General features: G+C 41.8%; 1 protein-coding gene across 2 annotated transcripts in view; it reads left to right on the forward strand.

Annotated features, from left to right (window-relative positions):
• The window catches only part of CBFB (core-binding factor subunit beta), a 61,863-nt gene that overhangs the window by 9,365 nt on the left and 29,731 nt on the right, over positions 1-22,767 (forward strand). For both annotated transcript variants that reach the window (XM_060254037.1, XM_060254038.1), the window contains exon 3: positions 445-561. In XM_060254037.1, coding sequence (XP_060110020.1) covers positions 445-561 — 117 coding nt within the window. The remainder of the gene's footprint in view (positions 1-444; positions 562-22,767) is intronic.

The following is a 22,767-nucleotide window of genomic DNA, read 5'->3' on the forward strand; positions in this document are numbered from 1 at the left end:
CAATAATGTTTCTTTCAATGGAATATCCACTGACTTTCATTTAGTAATGAGTTTTCCACATTCTTCTAAACTGTGTAGAGTTAAGACTGTTTACACTAGGGAAATGCACCTCTTAAAGCTTTCTAACCAACTAGATTGACTTAAGCAGTAAGTTAGCATTTGCAGATAGTATTCTAAAATAGATTCTGATGTCTGCAAAAATAATTTACATTATTGATTCTCTGCTTTACCTTATAACTGAGGTAGCCAATGGCAAATGTTGTCAAAATGGAATCAGATGTTTGTAACTTAATACTTAAGAAAAATGATGAGTGCATGTTTTTTTCTGAGTGTTCTTTTATGCTCCTTGGCTTTAAGACAAACTGATGTAAAAATAAATGACTGCTTGCATAATTTATGTAATGTCTTGCTCCCTGATCCTGTTTGTATTGATTTTTCTAAAAGGCTTTTGTGGCCACAGGAACCAATCTGTCTCTCCAGTTTTTTCCGGCCAGCTGGCAGGGGGAACAGCGGCAGACACCAACCCGAGAGTATGTTGACTTTGAAAGAGAGGGAGGCAAGGTAAGGACAAAAAAGTTCACATCGTAGTTTTCCAGAGGCCTTAAGATATGAACTGAAGGTTATAACACAGAACTTTAATGATTCTGCTATGGACCTCTTTAATATGTATGTGCTATAGATCAATATGTACTTTATTTTTTATGGTGATGGTTTCCTGTTACTTGTTTAATTTGCGCACAAAAGTAGATTATGTTATGTGTAGCAGCAGCATTGTGGCTCTTAGATGGTTTCTGCAAAACTGCAGGATAATTTAGGGGAGGGAATTATATCTAGCCATATATGTGGAAGAAATTTATCTTCAGGCATATGGGGAAGCCTTCTCTTGCTGGGGACTTTGAGACATCACAGAGCACCAATAGATCATTGGAACAGGGACATCTAATTGGATTACTGTCCAAGTCTGTTGTATTTCTTTTAGAAAGAGTGTAGATTTTCTGCTTAACAGTCTTTTGAAGTCCTGCATTGGCTGTTCAGCCACAACACTGCAGATAAGTGATTATAAATAAAAAACAATCTGAGTGTTCAGTACAGTGGCATTGTTATTGAGGCCTTTGAATTGAGGGTGGGAACAGTGGCTCAGTGGTAGAGCATCTGCTTGGTAAGCAGAAGGTCCCAGGTTCAATCCCTGGCATCTCAAAAAAAAAAAAAAAAGGTCCAGGCAAATAGGTATGAAAAACCTCAGCTTGAGACCCTGGAGAGCCGCTGCCAGTCTGAGAAGACAATACTGACTTTGATGGACCAAGGGTCTGATTCAGTATAAGGCAGCTTCATATGGGCACAAATGTGTTTATCAACCACTTTTTGATAGGGCTTTAGTTGACACTTTATATTTAAGGTAGAAGTTATTTTGAATGAAAATCAGTAAGTCTTTTTTCTTTAATATTACTGTTTGAACTGAGATAAATTACCAAATACCATCATGTGGACATTTTCCCCTTTGGGATAGACAGAAGTGTTGAGTATCTGGGAAAAGAAATATTATGAAGTTTCAAAGGTAGTTGAGACCTTTTACTAATATCTAGGAAGTGCAGATCTCTAAGATCATATGGCACATGTATAAGAAGGGTCTTGTAGAAAAGTGAAAATATTCTGGCAAGGGTAAAAATCACACAAGTCAGTTAACAGTTTTTATGTTAAGGAGCAGGGAGCTGTACTAGATGGTCTGTATGGCCCCTTCCAGCTCTGTGATTATGTTACCAGTTATGCACTGAGATGTAGTTCCATTAGTTATTCATGGAACCACATATGAAAAACCTGTGAAGAGGAACACAGCAGAATTCTAGTATCTAATCATTCATGGGGAAAGTGCAATCCTATAGCTTCTATTCTGAGTTTGTTATGTTCAGTTTTGGCGGCAATTGTTAAATTTATACTTGTTGGAGATTCTGGCATGGTTATTTTTTCTAGATGAGCTTCTTGTTGAGTGAGGATTTAGATCTATTTTGACAAGTAGTTCTAACAGTGTATATCCACCTGCCTTTTAGTGTTTGGGGCAGAAGGAAAGGAGAAATATTATCTTCTATCAGCTATGACCTTGAGTTTTTGTAATATTTGAATGTCATTATTGATATTATGCTTTCTCTCTAATCCCAGAGGATATAAGAATTTTATGTTGATATCTTTGTTTTCATAAAACTATTTTACATCAAGCTTTGCCTAAAATAAAATAGTAAGGGTAGTGAATGGTTTAGATAAGTTTAATGAAACGTCTTCCATTTTGCCAAGGACGAAGCCTTCTTCTGGTGGAAGAGGCATGTTCCTGTGGAAGAAAGTTTGGTATAGTGGTTAAGTGTGTAGACTCTTATCTGGGAGAACTGAGTTTGATTCCCCACTCCTCCACTTGCAGTTTGTCCTTGAAAGGGCAGCTTCTGTAAGAGCTCTCTCAGCCCCACTTACCTCACAGGGTGTCTGTTGTGGGGGAAGAAGGTAAAGGAAATTGTAAGCCGCTCTGAGACTCTGATTCAGAGAGAAGGACAGGGTATAAATCTGTGGTTTTCTTCTTTGCACCAGTGGTAGTCTCCACTATTAATGTAATAGAACCCTTGGATCTTGTCCTTGGAGTTTCTGCACATGCTTAGTTTAATATTTTCCATCACTGGATTTAAATAAGCTTCCCTCTGTTTCAAGCTACATTGTTGGAATTTAGGTGTAGAAAAATAGTTGCATTAATGTTGAACAGCACTTACAGTTAATGACCGAATGTATAGCTGGGAAACAATAGATTTTTGAAGCAGGTGACTGTCTTGAGTGTTCTGATACAGAGTATCTATTCTTTCAGTGCTGCTTCAATATGAATTGTTCAGTTCCACAATAGACATTTTCAAACTCTACTGGGTACTTATTTGCTATATTTGTCAAGAAACTCTCTAAACCTAATAGTTTCCATGTTGTAGTATAGAAATTTGGAGATGGGGGTACAGGGTGATATATGATGAAGTTGAAGTAGGCTGTGGCAAAGAAACTTGATCACATGCTGCCCTTCTAAAATATATATTAATGCAAGGGTGTCAGATACACAGCCTGCAGGCTGCATCCGGCCCTTGCAGGGCCCCAATCCAGCCTGCCAAGCAACTTCCCTACCTCCTTCCTGTTTCTTGCATCACAGATCTTTTGCTCAGTCTCTCCTATTTCCTGCTTTGCAAAGGAGAGAAAGAAAGTCTTCCTTCAACTGGCTGTGTGCTCCTCCCCCTCATCTCAGGAGTGAAGAGGAGGGAAAGTACTGGGGGAGGGGGGTTGTGTGTGTGTGTGAGGATGGCATCCAGTGTCAGCAGACCAACAAAGCTTTTGTATGCCTGCACGCTTCTTGGGGGGGGGGGGTAGGGAAAGAGCCAGGGGGCGGGAATGGAGTCCAGTGTTTAAGACCAACAATGTTTTATTCCTGGTATAAGCTTTTGTCTGCCAACATATGTTTTTTTTGGGGGGGGGCAGCCAGAGAGAGCAAGCCAAAGAGAGAGAGAGAGAGTAAGAGGGACCCCCCGCTTTCAATTTCTTACAGATGGGAGAAACCTAACAGCACAGCTTGCGTTCTTTGTTAGGGGAAGGGAACAAGAGTCCAGCAGCACCTTAATTACTAACAGAATTTGTGGCAGGGCATGAGCTTTCATGAGTTACTGCTCACTTCTTCAGATACAGCTTAGAATGTGAGTCGATCTGTCCTTATATCTTGGAGAGTGAAGTAATTTCAGATGCCAAATGGCAATAGTAGGCATTGGTAATGAGAGAAGAAACCTAGGTTCCAGTCCAGTCCAGGAGGATGGATTGCCTTGAGCTTCATTATTAACCAATTCTAAATGATCCTAAGAAGCTACTCCGGCTTGGATGAAGGCTGCCCTATTTGAGAAAGGCAGAGTAGCAAGAACCTCCTTCCCAGTCAGTTATCTTTTTATGGTGTTGAATTGTTTGATATCTATAAATAGTGCCATTAGAGCCAATAAGGAAAGACTCAATGTACAGATTAATATTGAAGATGGGTAATAGATACCACATAATGTTTTGTTTTACACAGATTGAAATTGTGTCAGTGATATGTTCTTACTGTTGCTATCAAAAGAGTACAGAGGTGCATCAAATGCTGGTGATAGACATTTAGGGATAGATGTATTGAAATATTGTCAAACATATGTATGTACTTAAATATATTTTTATTTTCAAATTATAAGGATGTGGCATGTAATCTTTAGCATTAAATTTGCAGTCAAACAATTAGAATCAGTTCTTGATAGGTACAAGGCTAACATTGCTTGTAAAACATGATGATAACAAAAATCAATCCATAATTAATAGTAATTGATACATGGAAGCAAAATCTCAAGAGTATGTTTAAATTATCTTCCACTTTTCATCTCTTTTTTAATATACCTATCTCCTTAAGGATCTTTACAAATATGGAAAGAGCACTTTATTTTGAAATGTTACCCTAGGACCTGGAGATGTTTTCCATATCTAAAATAGATACTTTCCACATACCAAGGAGGTTTTTGACTGCTGAAATGTTACATATTTTATACAGTTCTTAATGTCTTTGTTGCAGAGTTTGTCAAGACAACAGAAATATAGGTACCGATGATGATAGGAGAGTTCAGAGAGGAAGTGTGTTGAAAACATTGCTTTCACCAGGCTCAATACCTAGCTTAGTTACATTCTTCCCTGTTTTTAAAACCCAACATATTGGTAATGGTAGAGTGAAAGATCAAAAAATGCTGCTTCAGAATCAGGCATGCATTTCAGCACTTTTTATTCCCAGTATTTAGTGTTTGCAGGTACTTATAATATTCCATACATTATGTTCTCTTTTTCCTTTCAGATGGTCTGCACAGTGACCCAAACTATGTCTATTTATATGAGTTAACTTAAATTTTGCCAAGAGAGTACTGCCTTTGAGCTTGATTTTGTGTAAAAAAATTGTGTAAAAAAATACACATTTTAGAGAATATAGTAGGCACATGCAATACAGATGTTGTTGGTCCTCCTTTGTTCAGGAATCTCAGCTTAGTTAGCTGATATGTGTCTAGTTTGTTTACATTATTGATTTTGGGTTGGCATGCTTCATATACAGCTTGTATACCAGACTTCCTACAGCGGGCACAGGAGCTCTGGATGAAAAGGTTCCTGCAACAGTTCTGTTTTACTGATAGAATTGTATAGACATGACATTAGGAATAGGTATCATATTATTTGGTTTATAACCCCAGAGGTGTTAAAAGAGCATTTGGCCAAATGTAGTTGAAATGGATGAGGACAAGAGGAGAGACTATCTTCTTTTTTTCCCTCTTAAGAGAAGTGAGACGTAACCCCTTGCTTGGGAGTTTAACTCCCTCCATTGTGTTTGGCTAGCTGCTGAAGGTAAATCAGGTATCCTGTTTCATTTCCTTATTCTTCTGTGTTTCTAGTTACTTGCTGGGAGAACTTCCTTGTTTTTGTATGTCCTCTCACTACTTTCTGATGAATACACAGAGCAAAGGCTCCAACAATTTCACGAAGCTTTTGCAGTAGCCAAGAAGGAGCCTGTCAGTACAGACACGCTGACCCAAGCGTTCTAGGAAAATGTCGCATTACCTGCCTCCTTTTTTAAAACTTGAATTTTCTGTGGCAGACAGAAGCCTTGTTTTGGGATGGAGTTTTAATACTCTCCTGTTAAATTGTAACACAAAAATACTGTAGAAAAGCTACATGTACACTTGTCCTCCACCCCAAAAATATAATTCTTCCATCTTGCTGGTTTTATGGTGTTCTTTTGAAGTATGTGAACTTAGTTCATATATTTGTGCTCTCAAGGCACAGATGTATTATACTCGTGGATGTTTTAGCATTATTTTTAAATTTTGGGTAGACTTCTGGACCACTGTTAGCATTGTGGCTGCTTTTGTCATCAGATGTTAAGGGTTAGAATGTGATGTGCATAGCAGTCCTTAAAATGCCCCTGTAAAGTAGGTCAGCAGCATTTCTTGAATTTGTGATTGGGAGAGGCTTGAGTTGAGAGGCACTAGCTTGTCTGATGCTACCTAATAAACTGTTAAAATTCTGTTTCCATCTTCTATATGTGTAGGCAATAAGTCATTCAAGCTTCTGCCTGACCTTCTGTTACCATTGTCCATTTCAGTTTTTAAGCCTCTAACCACTCTAGCAGTCAGCCTGCTTCCTTTGCCCCCCCAAACCTTCCTCAATATTCGCTTCTGTATCAGAAGTGTCTTAAGACACCAGCAGTTTTCATTAATCTGACTGCTGCTTATGACACAGTCTTCAGGGCTGATCTGCTGTACAGGTTTTTATAAATTTTCCCTTACAGAACATTATTTTGACTTCTAAATAGACACACTGAGCAATAGAACTTTCCAAGTCAGTCAGTCAGCAAGCAAATGAAACTGAATAATGTTCTACCCCAGGGGTTGGTCCTCACTCCAATTTTTTTCAAACTACAGATCTCTGATGTTCCCAAGCAATGTTCAATCTAAGCTGCAGAGTCTTGTGAGCAAAAATTCTACCTTGTGAGCTACTGGCATTAAACTTGTGAGCTACTGCATAAATTAGTATGCTCTGGGGCCATCCTTCCTGAGCTAAGACAAAAATGTGTGAGCTGGAGGCTAAAAATCTGTGAACTAGCTCACACTAACTCAGCTTAGAGGGAACACTGTTCCCAAGATGATATCTAGGAAGTTTGTTTATGCCAATGACTTGTTGATTGCAGTAAGGCACAAAGCAGTTGAGGGACCTCAAAGTGTTTGCCAGTTACTACTGTAAATGGTGGCTTATCCCATGTCCATGAAAAACAATATGCCTATTTCCATTGCAGCAATAATCTTACCAACCGTGAACTGAATGTATACCTTTACAGCACCCGACTTACACACAACCATACACCTAAGTGCCTTAGCATTACCCTGGACAGGATTTTGAGCTATAAAACCATTTTACCAATCTAGCATAGAAAACCTGCATGTGAAACAACATTCTCCAAAAATTTTGTGGTACTAAACTTGGGGTGCATCTGCTACAATACTTAGATACTCAGCTTTGAGGTTGGTGTATAGTACTGCAGAATATGGTGCTTCACTGTGTCCCGGCAGCCACCCTGTCCACAAACTTGGTGTTCAACAAAATACAACAATGAGAACCATCCGTGGATGTATTAAACCCACTTCGACCTATTGGCTACCCACATTGTGCTAGATCATTCCCTGCATCTCCAAAGATAAGATGCTCTTAGTTGTGAATATAGAAAGATCACTGAAAACAAAGAGTTGGCTATCCACAAAGACATGGCTGACATGGGTTTATCCAGATTAAGATCCCAACAGCCAGCAATAAGATCTGTACAAATCCTGCAATCACATTTTGATCTAGGGAATGAATGACTGTGAACATGGATGCAGTCAGTTCCACCCAATATCCATAATCTGATAAACGCCAACAAGAGGCCTGAAGGATTTTTCACATAAAGTATGGAAGATGGGTAATAGAATATGAACAAATGTTGGCAAGTGTGCAGACCTGTTAAATGGGGCAATATACCAGGACTCAAATGTGATTGTGGTGCAGCCTGCCAAACTATTTTCCATTGGTCACAGGAATGTGAGTGTCATGCGTTCCAGGGAGATGTGACAGAGCTTTATCAACTCTCCCCAGCTGTGATTGAGTGGATATTTGTATTTAGTGGGATTGTCCAGTCTTTCTATATACCTCTTGTATCAACTTGGTTACATATTTTATGTTATTATTTGCTTCCTGTGTGTAACTCTGCCATATGATAAATAAATACTTCTGCAAATCTTTTGTGAGGCTTCTTACAGCCTCACTACTTGCTTTTGACCCCAAAAATACCATTATTTCCTTATATTCCCGAATTTCAGTATCGGTATGGTATTGGGATTTGGTAAATATTCGGGATACTGAATTTATTCAGCTCCATTATACCCTAGTATGTTGAGTTCAAATACCAGCTAATTTCCTAAAGTGTATTGAAGAATGTTGCATAGCTACCTGCCTGTTCAGATCCATGCATGCAAATATGTGTTTTGTTTGATACACAGTGTGCAAAAGTTGGGTTAAATTTCAGAGATGATCATTACATGGGCTTTTTTCTCACCAATAACATTTTTTATGGAATGGGAAAGAAATAGTAACTGGAATGGGGCAAGAAAGTAGGAGGCAGATATGGATGTGGGTTTGAATTTCGGTTCAGTTACAGGCTTGCTGGTTGGTCTTGGGCGCCATCTTTGTGGCTGCCCCAGTAGTCTACTGATGAAATGGCAGGAATAGTGAACCACCTCACAGTGTTTATTTGGATAAAGGATAGTAAAAGTGCTAATGGAACTCTCTGTCTGGGGCAGTGATGCACTGTATTCTTGGTGCTTGTGGGGGGCAGTAGTGGGAAGGTTTCTAGTGTCCCGACCCCACTGATGAACCTCGTGATGGCGCCTGGGTTTTTTGGCCACTGTGTGATACAGAGTGTTGGACTGGATGGGCCATTGGCCTGATCCAACATGGCTTCTCTTATGTTCTTAGTACAAAAATAGAAGGATCTGATAGTTTATATAATGTAGCTTGTAGAATATCCCTTGAACTCATTGGCAGTAATAGTAAAACCTGTAAAAGAATGGCAGTGACTAAGCTCCTGTCTTGAGTCTTAGCCCATGGCTTGCAATGTGTGCTTTTGTATGAGCCAGCCATTGAATCCAGAAGCAGCCCAATACATAGTATTGTTGATTGATTGATGCATTTAAATTGTGTTGTTTACCTTTGTAAGCCACTTAGGGCCTCTTGAGGGAAGAAAATCAGGGTATAAATATATAAGGTTATACAGGTTGCATTGTGTAGTTGTGTAATGTTGTATGTATATATACTTTGTTCTAGAACAAGGGTGTCAAATGTCCAGCCCATGGGCCAGAACCAGCCTGCCCAGGATTTTAATCATGCCCGTGGCCGTTTTCTCCCTCCCTCCTCACCCTCCCATCACCGTTTGAAGCTCCAAGGTTGCCGATGTTCCCAGTTCCTTCTGCCTTGTTTTTATTGGCTTTAGCAGGAAACTCTTCTGGGCTTGCAAAGCTGTGGAGAAAATGCAGAATGGATTTTCCATCAAGGTCTCTGCACCCAGATAAAGATTTTTATGGAAGATCCATTTCATGTTTTCCTTCCAACTTTGTGTTGCAGCATGTTTCAATGGAGTGGAATTCAATTTCACTTTGAAGCATTCCTATGGACAGCTGAAGCTGTTGCTTCTTGGAGTTGCCTCCGTGCAAATTAAGGGTTGATGCTTTAAGCCAGCTTGTCTCTGCTGAATGGACCTGAGAACTGGTGCCTAGTGAATACTCTAACCTGGGAACCCACAGACAAGGGGGATATTACACTGGAAAGCCATTGCCAATCTGACTAGACCGCAGGAGGGGGGGAGAAGTTTGAAATGCCCAGCCACTTCATGTTTTGCTAGACTCAGAGCATTTTATATTTTTAGTTTTCTGCCGTGGTCCTTGTGATTTTTCTTGATGTTTTATTTTTTAAATTGCATTGCCAAATCCCACTATTCGCCCACCTTTCCATTTTAAGCAAAATATCGCAAGAGTTTTAAGCATGTTTGTATTTTAAGTAAAAATAATACCTTTAATTGTGCTTATCCGTATCCTTTATAAAGTTTGTATTTTATACCTGGCATTACATTTTATGATGCTCATGGCCCGGCCTCACAAAGTCCCATTTATGTCAGATCCATTTCTCATAACAAATGAGTTCGACACTCCTGTTCTAGGAGATCACGTCATGTATTGACACCTTCATAAGACTGATTCACACATTACTTTTGGCCACCAAAATCATGACTGTGCTCTGTTTGGTGAGAGTAATATATTGCATGAGCTCAGCTGAGAATGTGCAAATTCCAGCTGTAAGAACTTTTGTGATCTCACACTGTAGATCAAAAATATACTTCAAATTGTAAAAGTTGTGATGGCTGAAGTCCATGAGCTCTTGGCTTGCAATATTAAGCTACACATGGCTTGAACTTGCTCATTTAAGAATTGTGACCTATATCTAAGAGCAAGAGAAAATAACGGGGAGAAAATCCAGTATTATAAAAGAAAATGCTTAAGGGGACCACAACTGTGATTTGTATACTAAGTTTTTTTAAAAAAATACATATTGACAGGAAACGCTGATAACAGTATAGTGTTGTTTGTTTGCCATCAGGTTGCAGCCAATTTATGGGGAATCCTTAGAGCAGGGGTGGCCAACGGTAGCTCTCCAGATGTTTTTCGCCTACAACTGGGGCTGATGGGAGTTGTAGGTGAAAAACATCTGGAGAGCTACCGTTTGCCATCCCTGGCTTAGAGTTTTCAGGGCAAGAGATGTTCTGAGGTAGTTTTCCTAATGCCTGCCTCTGAGCAGCAACCCTGGTTTTCCTTGTGTTCCTCCATCCAAATACTAACCTGGGCCGACTCTGCTTAGCTTCTGAGATCTGATGAGATTGGACTATCCTGGGCTGTGCTGTTCAGGATTTTAAAATAGTGGTTTGGGCAGGGGGTCAAATGTGTGGTCCATGGGACAGATTTGGCCCCTCACAGGGCTCCTATCAGGCTCATGAGCAACTGTCATCTGCTTCCTTCTCTCTCTCTCTCATACTTCCTTCTGCGTCTCAGCTTGCTGTGCAAGGCTTGTTATACCACGACTCTCCTGGGTGCGACTGGGTTCCCCCCCCATCACTGTATTTGTGCCCTCATGATCCAGTCTTTCTCAGTATTTAGATTAGGAATAACAAGCCATCAAGGTGGATTAGTCTAAGAGTGTGTGTCCAAACGAGGTTCACCCAGCACATTTCCTTTTATTTTTCTTTCAGATTTCACATTTTTCTCTGATTTCCTTTGATTTATCTGGGATTTTGAACTTAGACTTCTAAGATAGTAGACTGATACTGATCACTATACTGACTGCCTCTATTGTTGTACTTCATAGGATTTGTAGTTATTTCTCTGGGGAACACTATAGTTTTATAGACAAAAACCTAGTTCTCAGTCTGTGCCATGGTGCCTTCACATGTTCTTGGCCAGCATGCAAAGCAACTTGTGTAGAAAAGCTTACAGTGCCCAGCATTTCATGTTTTCCCCTGGGTCTTAGGCTCAGAGCACTGACCATGAGATTTCTGTAATGATTGTCAATAAATCGAAAGTAGGTTTGCAATTTACAGATATATACCTGAGCAGCATACTCAAGATTGATACAGTACGGACATTGTCTTCAGATTTTGATGCAATAATTCAGAGCAAGAGTTATCAGTTATCCCTCACTAGCCATACTGCTGCAATCCATATCAAAATTTTCTTCATCTTCACTTCTCTTTAAATCTCACTACCAACTACCACTTGTGAGTAACTATCCACCTTTCTACAGAACCCCCAGGCTAAGAGCCACAGGCCATGAGCCCTTTGGCTTGTGCCTCTGGTAAGGATGAGCCTTGCTAATTAAAGGCTCAAGCCCCCACCCACCTCTGATTCAACAGCCAGAGCAACAGCAGAGGGTGGTGCCAGAGGGTGAGGGTGACCCTGCCACTTGAATGGCAGCTGCCTGATAGCCTGAAAATGGGTCAAACTCAATTGGCTTTTTTGGAGTTGAGATAATATCACACCAATTTCCCAATGTGTTAGCACCCCTGGTGTGCACATAGCCATACTCAGATTATTACCAGTGCTTGACAAACAGGGGCGTCAGAGGGTTTAGGCCCACAAAGCTAGGTCCACTATCTTTTGTGACTACACTCTTACCTAATATCTTAAACACATGAATGAATCAGACCTTTGGTCCATCCAACTCAGTATCACCTACTCAGACTGATAACAGCTGTTAAGGGTCTTAGGCTGAGGACTGTTCCACTTTCAGTTTATTATTATGGCCAATGGCCAGCACAGATCAAAACAAAGCAATCCACACAAAATACAAAAAGTGCATGGCCAACAAAAGCATCACAGCACAACATACAGGGACCCAAGAAGGAGGCATTCAAGGGGAGAGGGGATCCCACAGCACTCTCAAAAGTGGGGGGGGGGGAAGGGAAGAAAACAGGAAGAAGAATGCAAAGCCTAAGGGACATTTTTATCACTCCGTTGTGTAGTCTTTGCAAATTCTAAAGGCTGCAGCCAAAAATCTGGAGCAAGCAAGTGTAACTTGGGAGTCAGAATCTTCCAGAAGTATATTTCTTAATTCAGAGTCTGGAAGTCCCATAAATTTCACCAGTAAAGGCTGGATAAATTTGGTTCGTGTTTCTTTATAGAGACTACACACAAGCAGAGTATGTTCGATAGTTTCTACTTTACCTGTGCCACACAGACAAACATGTTCAACCATAGGCACCTTTTTATAGCGACCCTCTATGACTGCAGAAGGGAAAGTGTTACATCGGGCCATAGAAAAGGCCCTTCTATGGGATGAAATTACCAGATTCGATAGATAGGGGACTGGGAAAAACTACATATCCCTTCTGGAGGGGAGTATAAAATCTCAAAACCATAGCGATATCATTCTGTCTCTCAGTGTCTAGTATTCTCTGCTCGACTATGGCCCTTGCTTGGTCTAGGGCCATTATCTGTAAAGACTCAGGTGAAAAGCCAAGCATAGACACCTTCTGGTGAATAGCCCTAAACCAGGCAGAACAATATCCCTGAGAATTAAAGATGTGATAACTAAGGGACAATGGCTAAGCTTAAGCCAAGTGTTGATTGAGTTGAGGTTTACTTTAGCCTCTGTTCTTAACATACCAGTTTCCAGCCTTAGCATGGCATTAGAAATGCTCTTTGGGAAATGAAAAATGGCTCTTAAAAATTAGATTGGATTTTCTCAAGGGGGGGGGGGGGCAAAATTTGATGGAACTGAGCCCAGCACGGTCCCATACATAAGTTGTGGTACCGTTTTAGCAAGTTATAATTTGAGGGCTGCTGGTATAAATTGTCCCCCTTTTGTAAAGAAGAATCTAACAATGGTTTGAGCTGACTTGTGACCAGAATTTGAGGTATATTCAATGTGAGCCTTGTTCGTTCCTGAGGCATGAATCATAACCCCTAGATATTTATAAACTGCCACCTGTTGTAGCATACGGCCATTTGTACTCCATTCCCTTATTTTAGGTTTAGGTACAAAGGCCATTACTTTTGTTTTTTGGTAGTTAATCTCCAGGTGGTAAAGGTCACAATAAAGGCCAAATTGTTTTAATGCCCTCCTAAGGCCTACCGGTGTCCTAGATAGTAGGACTGTGCCATCTGCAAAGAGCAGGGCTGTTAGGTGACTATCCACCAGGGAGAGAGGATGGGTGTCAACTAGGCTGAGATGATTAATCAGTTATCAGAGACTGTTAAATAAACAAAATAGTTCAATGGTGCTAATATTTTAAACATGTTTTATTTTAAGTTTTTTAAAAAAATCTTGTGTTTGTGTCCTTTATAATGTTTACATCTCCACTACCTGGCATTACGTTTTATAACACACATGACCTGGCCCAACAAAATCTTATTTATGTCATATCTGGCACCCCTGGGTTAGGATATCAAATTTGTGTGAGGTAAACCTGTTCAGCTCTGAAATTTGCTAGATGACAGTGAGCAAGTCAAATTCTTAGCCTAATCTGCATCACCCATCCATGGTGAGGATAAAATGGGGAAGGGGAGTTCATTAAACCAGGGGTGTCGAACTCATTCATTATGAGGGTCAAATCTGACATAAATGAGACCTTGTTGGGCTGGGCCATATGTGTACCTATTTAAGATTAGGTTTTTAAAAACCCTTAAAACATTAGCACTCATTGATCTTAAAGGTGCTTTCTTTGTATCTCTCCCATGGGATCCAGGGAACTGGGCAAAGGAAGCTCTGGATCTTTCCTTCCTTCTCCAGGGGACCAGGAGGGGGAGGAGTCACAGCCAATAGTAGGAAGAGAGGCTTGGCTCAGTAACTCTGCTGTGCAATTGAGAGAGCCTGGCAAAGCAAACTCTTCCCCCTTCCCTTCCTCCCCAAGGGAGGAGCCTCGGCCAATGGAGAAAATAGAGGTTTTGCTCTGTAACTCCTGTGACATAGAGCAAGTCTTGTAAATCAAGCTGTTATGCAGAAGGAAGCAAGAGAGAGGGAGAAAGAAGCAGCTGACAGCCAGTTGTTCAGGGGCATGATAGGAGCCCTCTGGGGGCCTGATTTGGCCCCCGGGCCACATGTTTGACACCTCTGGTGTAAACTGTCCTGAGTTCCTATGTGAGTGAATTGGATAAAAGTTTTATGAATGAATGCAGATTGGCATTGGTAGCATCAATGTGAATGGCTGAGCTCTTGGCAGAGATTTATTGGGATAATATAAACTTAATAATGAGCTCAGCTTTTTGGTTCTCTTATTTTTGGCTATGTGAAGTAATGAAATATTTATTCATTTTTATTTTATTTAACTTATATCCTGCCCTACCCCACAAGTGGGCTCAGAGTGGCTCACAACATAGTAAAATCACAATAAAACCAATAAAATCCAACAGTCACTCAAACAATTTGAAATAAGATGATGCTAAAATACTAATAACCCAAATCTCCTTCAGTATTTTACAGGCATTGGTAAGTAGCCTGAATCATAGTAGTTTTTAATCAGATGGTGATGGTACCCTGTTGTACTGTGGTACCTCATAAGCAACATCTAGGCACTGGGCAGGTGCCAGAAAGCAGGCGAGGTTGAGATGGCTCAATATCTGCCACCTCATCCAAAGGCCTGGCGGAACAGTTCTATCTTACAGGCCCTGTAGAACTTCAGGAGCTCTCTCAGGGCTCTGATCTTGAGTGGGAGAATATTCCACAAGGCTGGGTATTAACAGGAGATGTTGGTCTGCAGAGCGCAAGGCTCTCTCTCGGGCACATGGGGAGAGGCAGTCCTGTAGATGTGTTGGTCCCCGGCCATGTAGGACTTTAAAAATCAGCAGCAGGACCTTGAACCAGATTTGGTACTCTATCGACAGCCAGTGCATTTGGCGAAGCACTGACCAAATGTGCGCCTGCAGAAATACTTCTACTCCACTGAAGCATATAGTATATGTCTGAATCGCCTTTAAAAAAATTAATATGAACTAATATGCAATGTGAAGCTTTTAGGGTAAAACTAGACTTGATGTTGGGAGAACCATTAACAGATTTTCTCAATCTTTAAAAAAACAATACCTTTTCGAGGCCCAATTCAGATTGGAGATGCTGTTTGGGTATAGGTGTTAACCATTCTACCCAACGTTTTACTGTTTAAATATGGAAGGGGGAGAAAAGCCTTTCTGTTTTTCCTTTCAGGGCTAACAGAGTATTTGGGGGGCCAGTTTCAAAGATGAAGAGTCAATCTCTTCTCCATAATATTGCCTCTTTTGGCCTTGCAAAGGTGTTACTTCCATTTTTAAACACATTCATTCTCTCTCTCTCTCTCTCACTCTCTCACACACACACACACTTGGAGGGAAAGCCCTTCATGGATCTCCATGTCTAATCTAGTTTGACTCAGTTTAGGAATGTGGTAAATGCATGATACAGTATAGGCATTCCTACCTTCTGTATTATGGTAAATGACTAACTGAAAAGAGATAGAAGATCTACATGAGAAGAAAGGAGTTCAGTTGCGGTCTCTTACTTTTGTCTCACCAGATATTTTTTTCTTTACCCTGGTCTGCGAGCAGTATCTGTTGAATACATAGCTTCATCAATTTGATAGCTGTGTTTTTAATGAAAGCATGGGCACAGCTGTTCAAGGTCTCATTGCATTGTATGTGAAATCTAGGGCTGCACTGAACCACTAGGCAGAAGTACCGTATTTCTTCTTATTATCAGCTAAGCAGCACAGCAAAAAATTCTGTGAAAGAAAAACTTTAAAAGTTTGGAGCAGATTTTTTTTCATAGTCTTTTCCTGGGTTTTCTAAGGGGATGCATGAGCTAATGTGCAGCAACTGGCAAGCTACCTGTAGGAGATTCTTAGTGAAAGGAACACAAAACTGTTTACATGGGTGCCATTTGTACTTTTTCAAAGTAGCCCTGTGAAGTAGTTTTGACTGAGAAATAATAACCAACCCAAGGTCCCTAGTGAGCGTCATAGGTAAAGAGTTTGAAATAGTTTCTCCTTGTTTCTTGCGTGGTGGGTGCATTGCCTACTACATCCAACATTTTAAAGCTATGTAGTCTGAACTCAGGTCCTGCTATTGTGAGTGCATCCTATCAATTACATCACCATCTTTAAAGGAGAGCAGCGTGTGTCCCTGTTTCCCTTGCTTCCTTTTTTGCTATTCTAACGAAGTAGGGACTATATAACTTCTTTGTATAATTACTGTTGCTTAATATGGTGTACATCTAAATAGGTAGGTGGCAGCACAATTGAGAAGGTTGTGAATTCTGGGAAACCCCAAGAAGGGAAAGAGTTTGAAGATATTCTTGGGAAAAAATTGTTTGCATGTGGGTTTAAATCTCCACATTTATCTAGGAAAATTAGTAAGGAATAAGTATTGTCTTTGGGTTACAGTTTTGTGTTTGGTGAACAAAGGTTGTGTGTATTTGAAAGTATGCTAAAACATTCATGCTTGCTTACTCTTTTTAAAGATTGGTTTGTATCCATATATTTCTTTTGAGGCAATATGCCTGCATTAATCCCCAGCAGAACCCCTCTGGTATGCAGTACAGAACCTTCTATTTTTAGTAGTCAAAATGTCTGTTCTTGAGTGACATTATTTCAGTGGAGTGTAGAACTCTGGCTATTCCTGAGTGGTTTGTTGTCCAGATGTAGGGCAGAATGCCAGTTGGCAATCATGGTGGTCTTGCTATGAATAAGTGCTTAAGGGAAAACATTGCAATTCGTCTGTAGACTTTTACTCATTTCCTTCTCCCACCCCACCTCACTGAGTTACGCTGCTCCTTGTATTTATAGAGTAGAGGAAGCCCTTTTAACAGTTTTAAATTAGAATCTGGTTTTAGAACATTTTAAGAAACTTAAAAATAAAAGTCGTATCTCCTGACTAGTTTCTATCCAGAAAACATTAGTTGCAGTTAGTGTAGCATTACAGCCCCTTTTGTATTAACTAGCTTCAGACATCTTTGTGACTATTAGTTTTTGTTTTTGTAGCTCCTTTCAGTTCTCTGTGGTACACTCTAGTAGCTTAGAACTACTGTATTAATTTGGCTGTATGTATGCTGTTTTTCCAGAAATAGTACTGAATTATGGTATCTCTGTGTAAAGTAAATGTAATTGAGGAGGGGGAAGGAAAAAACAGTAACAAATGGTAATTAAATCACTCAGTTTGAAAGGCAATGTTTAATTTTCTGTCATTTAACCCAGCCTCCGACTTTCTTCCCCTGAGGTATTTTATAATATTTCCAAATGTTTAGGTGAAAGCTCTAGGAAAACTCTGAGGGAATAGTTGTTATAACTTTAATGGAAGGGAGGGCTAATGCTGGACCCAGCAACAGTGTGGTATTTATTTCTTTACTTCATGTATATCTTGCCTTTCTCCTTAGAGGACCCAAAGTGGCTTACATCCTTCTGTTCTCCTCCATTTTATTATCGCAACATCCTTGTGAAGTAGGTTAGGCTGAGTGACGTGTAACTGACCCAAAGTCATGCAGAATACATCCATGGCACAGTAGGGGCTTGAAACTGAGTTTCTCAGATCCTAGTACGGCACTCTAACTGTAAGAGAAGGGAAATAACTTTATATGGCACTGATTCATTTCCCCAGATCCAGAGCCTTTCATTTTGAATTTGCATGTATATACAAGACAGTAAAAATCTCTTTGCTTCCCAACTTCCTCATTGCCACAAGGCACACTGCCTCTCCATATTCCTGGTAGGTGAATAGAGTAGCAGACAAGTAGTGGGGAAGTAGCACAGAAAGCCTGTCAGAGTACAAGATCCAATTTTGGAAGTTTCTTTCTATGCACAAGTAAATAAGCAAAACCAGTAGAAGGAACTGAATTGGAAACACAAAACACAACATTTTTTTTAAATTTCTGACTAACTCATACAAAATTTCTCTTATAGTTACACCTCTTCTTGAGGGAGGGTCAGCGAGTCCATACATTGGAGTTGAAGCCACATAAGATTGACAAGGGTGGTGATGAGCTTCCTTCTTACTAGACCATATTTTAGAGTTTACCCATGGAGAAAGGGTTTACTTTTTTACCAGTCAGAAAGTGGGGATCTTATGCAAATATTCCCTTCCCAGAAGTTGTACACTGCACTTTTAGGGTGGTTTGCAGAGTATAAAGGAATCTCTTAGTCTGGAGCACCAGAGGTATTAGACTAGAGAGTATTCTCTTGATCTCCTTGGGGTTGGGTTTTCCAGGCCACAGTGATGTCTGTGTATGTGTAAAATCTGGGATGCCTTCATGCTCATTCTTGAAGGAATGGTGTGGGTTCAGCTAAGATCTGCATACAAAATCTAGGCCTTTTTTCTCAAATAGGTACATTCCTGAAAGCAAACTTCATGGCTTGTTTGCAGTCTCAGATTATAGCTGTGTATGTGAATTGTAACTGTGCATGTGCAGGTTGAATATGTGCTTGCCCAGAAGATCACTCAGTGAATAAACACAGGTAAGTGCAGCCCTGTTTTTTGTTTGTTACATAGCTTGTTTTCCATGCTCATGGGTTCCCTTCCCTCATATGCGAACTGTGATTGAAAGTTTTCTGGTTTGGGAAACCTGGTGTCTGAGTGCAAGTGAATGAAGTTGTTTCCTCCCCGCAGAGAGGAATTCTAAAGTGTATTCATGCCTATCATAAAAAAACAAAGGTTTGTTGTGACCTCTGATTGTAACCGTTGAACAACAGTTGTGTTTTATTCTAGCCTTGCATTGGACAACAGCAGGGAGACAAAAGATTGAAAGTATCTATGCTCTGTCAACTGCACCACTAACCTGACATGTAGGCATAATCTCTGTATAGAGCTCCTTGCTTTTATTATCTTGGTTAGTAGCTGCTAAGCCTTATCCACAGAGTCAGACCGGCTGAAATCAAGGTAGCTAAACATATGAGACTTTCCTTGGACTGTGTCCATATTTATATCTGGTGTAAATGTGTCTAATCTCTCTTTGCTGTACTACTGAACTTGACCTCATTTTGGCACAGAATTTGAAAAAATTACTTCATATTAAGCTTGTGCTTACAGCCATTTGCCATTTGAATAGCAGTTGTAATAACAATCTTATGAGGTAAGTTAGGTGAAATATCAGTCTCCGCAAGCCTGCCTGTTGAGCGTCATAGCTGAATGGGGCTTGAATCCAGATATTCTCCCTCAGAGGTTGTCGGACATCTCTGTGGGTTATTCCTACTGTTCCTTCAGGGAGGCAGGAAACACTTTTTTCACCTTCCTGTTGGCGCCTTCGGAATAACCCCGCCCTCAGTTTTGTTCCTGCCTCTACAGGGAGCAGCAGCACAAGGCTAGGCTAAGCCTTTTTTCTCTTTTTCTTTTCTTCACTTATCTCTTTCCCTTCCATATCTATTTCTCTCCCTCCCCTTTCTCCTTACCTTCGCTGAGCAAGGACAGCAGAGGAGTTTAGTTTGGGCCGTTTTTAAAATGGCTTGTAGCAAGGACGGCTTTCTGTCAGATGAGGAGGGAGAGTCGCGCGCCGCGCCTCTCACAGCGCCGACCTTCGTTGAAGGTGCCGACCTGCCTTCGCGGCTTGTTCGCGCCCTTCCCAACGCGGCCGCAGATGACTCTGCTGCCAGCGCCAAGAAACGGCACGTAATGGAGGCCCCAACTACGTACCTCGGGGCGGCAGCAAACAGCGGTGGCCATCTTGGAAGTGCGGAGCCTAGCTCTCAGACCTTCCAACCCCTACGAGCAGGCACTCCGGAGGCTCGGAACTACCTGCAGCCGCGAATGGAAGGCTTCCAGGACGGGGGTAATGTACGAATGAGCAACCCTCTGGACCCAGAGGCTATGCTCTTTATTAGGCGAGCTATGCAGGAGGAAATGGGATCCTTTTGCGCCCGAATGGGGCTTCTCCCTCAAGGTCCACCCTGTCGTTTAGATCCTCCCCGCTCCTTCTCCTGGCCCACTAAGGCAGCGCGCAAGGCCCCATTGCATTCTTCCCAGTCCTTACTTTTTGAACCTGAATCTATAGCGTCTGGCTCTGATCAGGAGGATAGGGAAGAGGGGGAATGCTTCTCAGAGGAGGAACAGGAGGAGGTTAAAATACCTGAGCAGGCTAGTCGTTTCTTCCATCAGGAAGGTTACCAGTTTCTGTTAGCCAAAACTCTTTCAGCATTAGAAATTGAGGAGGGGCCCATTGATGAGGAAGCCAAGACAGCTAAATCAAAGAAGTTCAAGTTCAGAACCAGCGGAAATTCTGAGTTCTTACCCAGGGGGGAAACTTCTGAACAAGTCTTCCCCTTCCCAGAATACTTTGAGAAGCAGGTTAGAGCGGAATGGGAAAAGCCAGCCTCCCTTAAGCAGTTCCCTCACTTAGTGAAAAAAGTTGTTCGCACTCCCTGCTTATACTAACGAGTTGTTACTACCCTCAACTGTGGACGGTCCAGTAGCAGCTCTACAGTCCTCGGGACTGGTATCAGAGGATGGCCAGGGTTCTCTTAGAGATCCTCTGGACAAAAAAGCTGAGGCAACCTTGAAAAGATTATACGAATCTGTGGCCTTGATCGTGAAGGCATCCTCTGCGGCCTCCCTGGTCTCCAGGGCGTCCATTGTTTGGGTACGTAAGCTACTCCAGATGTTCCAGAGGACAACAGACGCATGTTAGAGGGCGCCTCACGCATTCTTAAGGCAGCGTCATTCTCAGCTGATGCAACCTTGGATATTCTGACTTTTGCCTCCAAGACAATGGCGTCCACTACGGTGGCTAGACGCCTTCTTTGGCTTCGGGCTTGGCAAGCTGATTTTCTCTCTAAGTCTACAGTGGCAGCATACCCTTTTCAGGGGGATCGTCTCTTCGGGGACGCTTTGGACAAGATCCTGGTAGAGACTAGAGATAAGAAGAAGGCCATGCCCAAATCCATTCGGAGAAATGAAAAAAGGGGTCCTCAGTCCTTTCGGACTCAGCATTCCTTGGCCAGATATCGCACCGACTCAAAAAAGTTTAATTGGGAAACGCCAAAGAACTCCTTTAAGAGAGGTTCATTCGGCTCCAAATTCAATCATAATAACTTCTCCAAGATGGACAAGCCTGACAGAGAGGCCAAGTCCAAGCAGGCATGACTACAGTCACATACCGGTGGGAGCTCGACTACTCCATTTTGCAGAGACTTGGAAAGCCTCTCAGGCAGACCAATGGTCTTTAGAAATTGTACAAGAGGGGTATTCAATAGAGTTCCACCGCTTTCCACCAGACAGATTTGTCAAATCACCTACCCCCAAGCAGAAGCACAAGCTTCTTATTACTACAAAGGCAATCCAACATCTTCTCGACATTCGAGCAGTAGAACCGGTCCCAGGGTCGGAGAGGGGGAAAGGTGTGTACTCCATTCTTTTCACCATACCCAAGAAGAATGGCGACTGGAGGGCCATCTTGGACCTCAAGTTTCTGAATCGCTACGTCAAGGTACGTCATTTCCGAATGGAAACTTTGAGATTCATCATGGACTCACTTTTGACAGGGGAGTACCTCACTTCCATAGACCTGACCAAAGCTTATCTCCACATACCTATCCATTCTTCTCATCGTCGTTTTCTAAGGTTCGTGGTACTGAATCAACATTACCAGTACAGGGCCTTACCCTTTGGCCTGTCAACAGCGCCCAGAGTTTTCTCCAAGATTTTAGTAAACCCAATAGTCCAGCTGAGAAAGCAGGGGGTCCACATTCACCCCTATCCGGACGACCTCTTACTCAGATCCAACAGCAAAGAGAAATCTCTTCGGGATACAGCTCTGGCCATTCAGTGTCTCCAGTCACACGGGTTCTTGGTGAACATAGCAAAGAGCCGAGCCAGAGGTTGGAACATCTAGGGGCAATGATCGATTCCATGTGCAACTCGCTATTTCTGCCTCTGTCCAAGGCCAGGACCATCAGGGATTTGGCTATCAGGGTCATCCAGAGCCAATCATCACGACTGATGTTGCTTGCCAAACTAATGGGACTTTTGATTTCGACCATAGATATGATACCATGGGCCAGATTCCATTCCAGACCCCTTCAAATGTTCCTACGGCCATTTCAACTTCAGATCATGGAGAGAAAGGACATAAATCTGATAATTCCGTTAACTGTCAAGAGGAGCTTGCAATGGTGGACGGACTTGTCTCATCTTCGCCAGGGCAAATTGTTCCATCCTCCCTCATCCCTAGAGCTGTTCACAGATGCCAGCCTGGGGGGTGGGGGGCCACTCTTCAGGACAAACCAGTCCAAGGCAGGTGGTCTCAACCCGAGGGTCTGCTTCCCATCAATCTCCTGGAAATCAGAGCCATTCGTCTAGCTCTGATTGCCTTCCGGACACAATTGTATCAGCAACACGTTCTTGTCAGAACGGACAACATAACAGCCAAGGCATATCTGAACAATCAAGGGGGCTCCAGATCCTCGCAGTTGCACAGGGAAGCATCAAAGATTCTGACATGGGCAGAAAAGAATCTGGCCTCCCTAAGGGCAGAACACATCAGAGGCCAGGACAATATACAGGCAGACTGGTTAAGCAGACAGACAATTTGCGAAGGCGAGTGGGCCCTCAGCACAGGCATATTCAATATCATTTGCCAACGTTGGGGTCAACCAGAGGTGGATCTTTTAGCTTCAGACACAAACGCAAA

Source organism: Heteronotia binoei, chromosome 14 (assembly GCF_032191835.1).
Source record: "Heteronotia binoei isolate CCM8104 ecotype False Entrance Well chromosome 14, APGP_CSIRO_Hbin_v1, whole genome shotgun sequence".
NCBI lineage: Eukaryota > Metazoa > Chordata > Lepidosauria > Squamata > Gekkonidae > Heteronotia > Heteronotia binoei.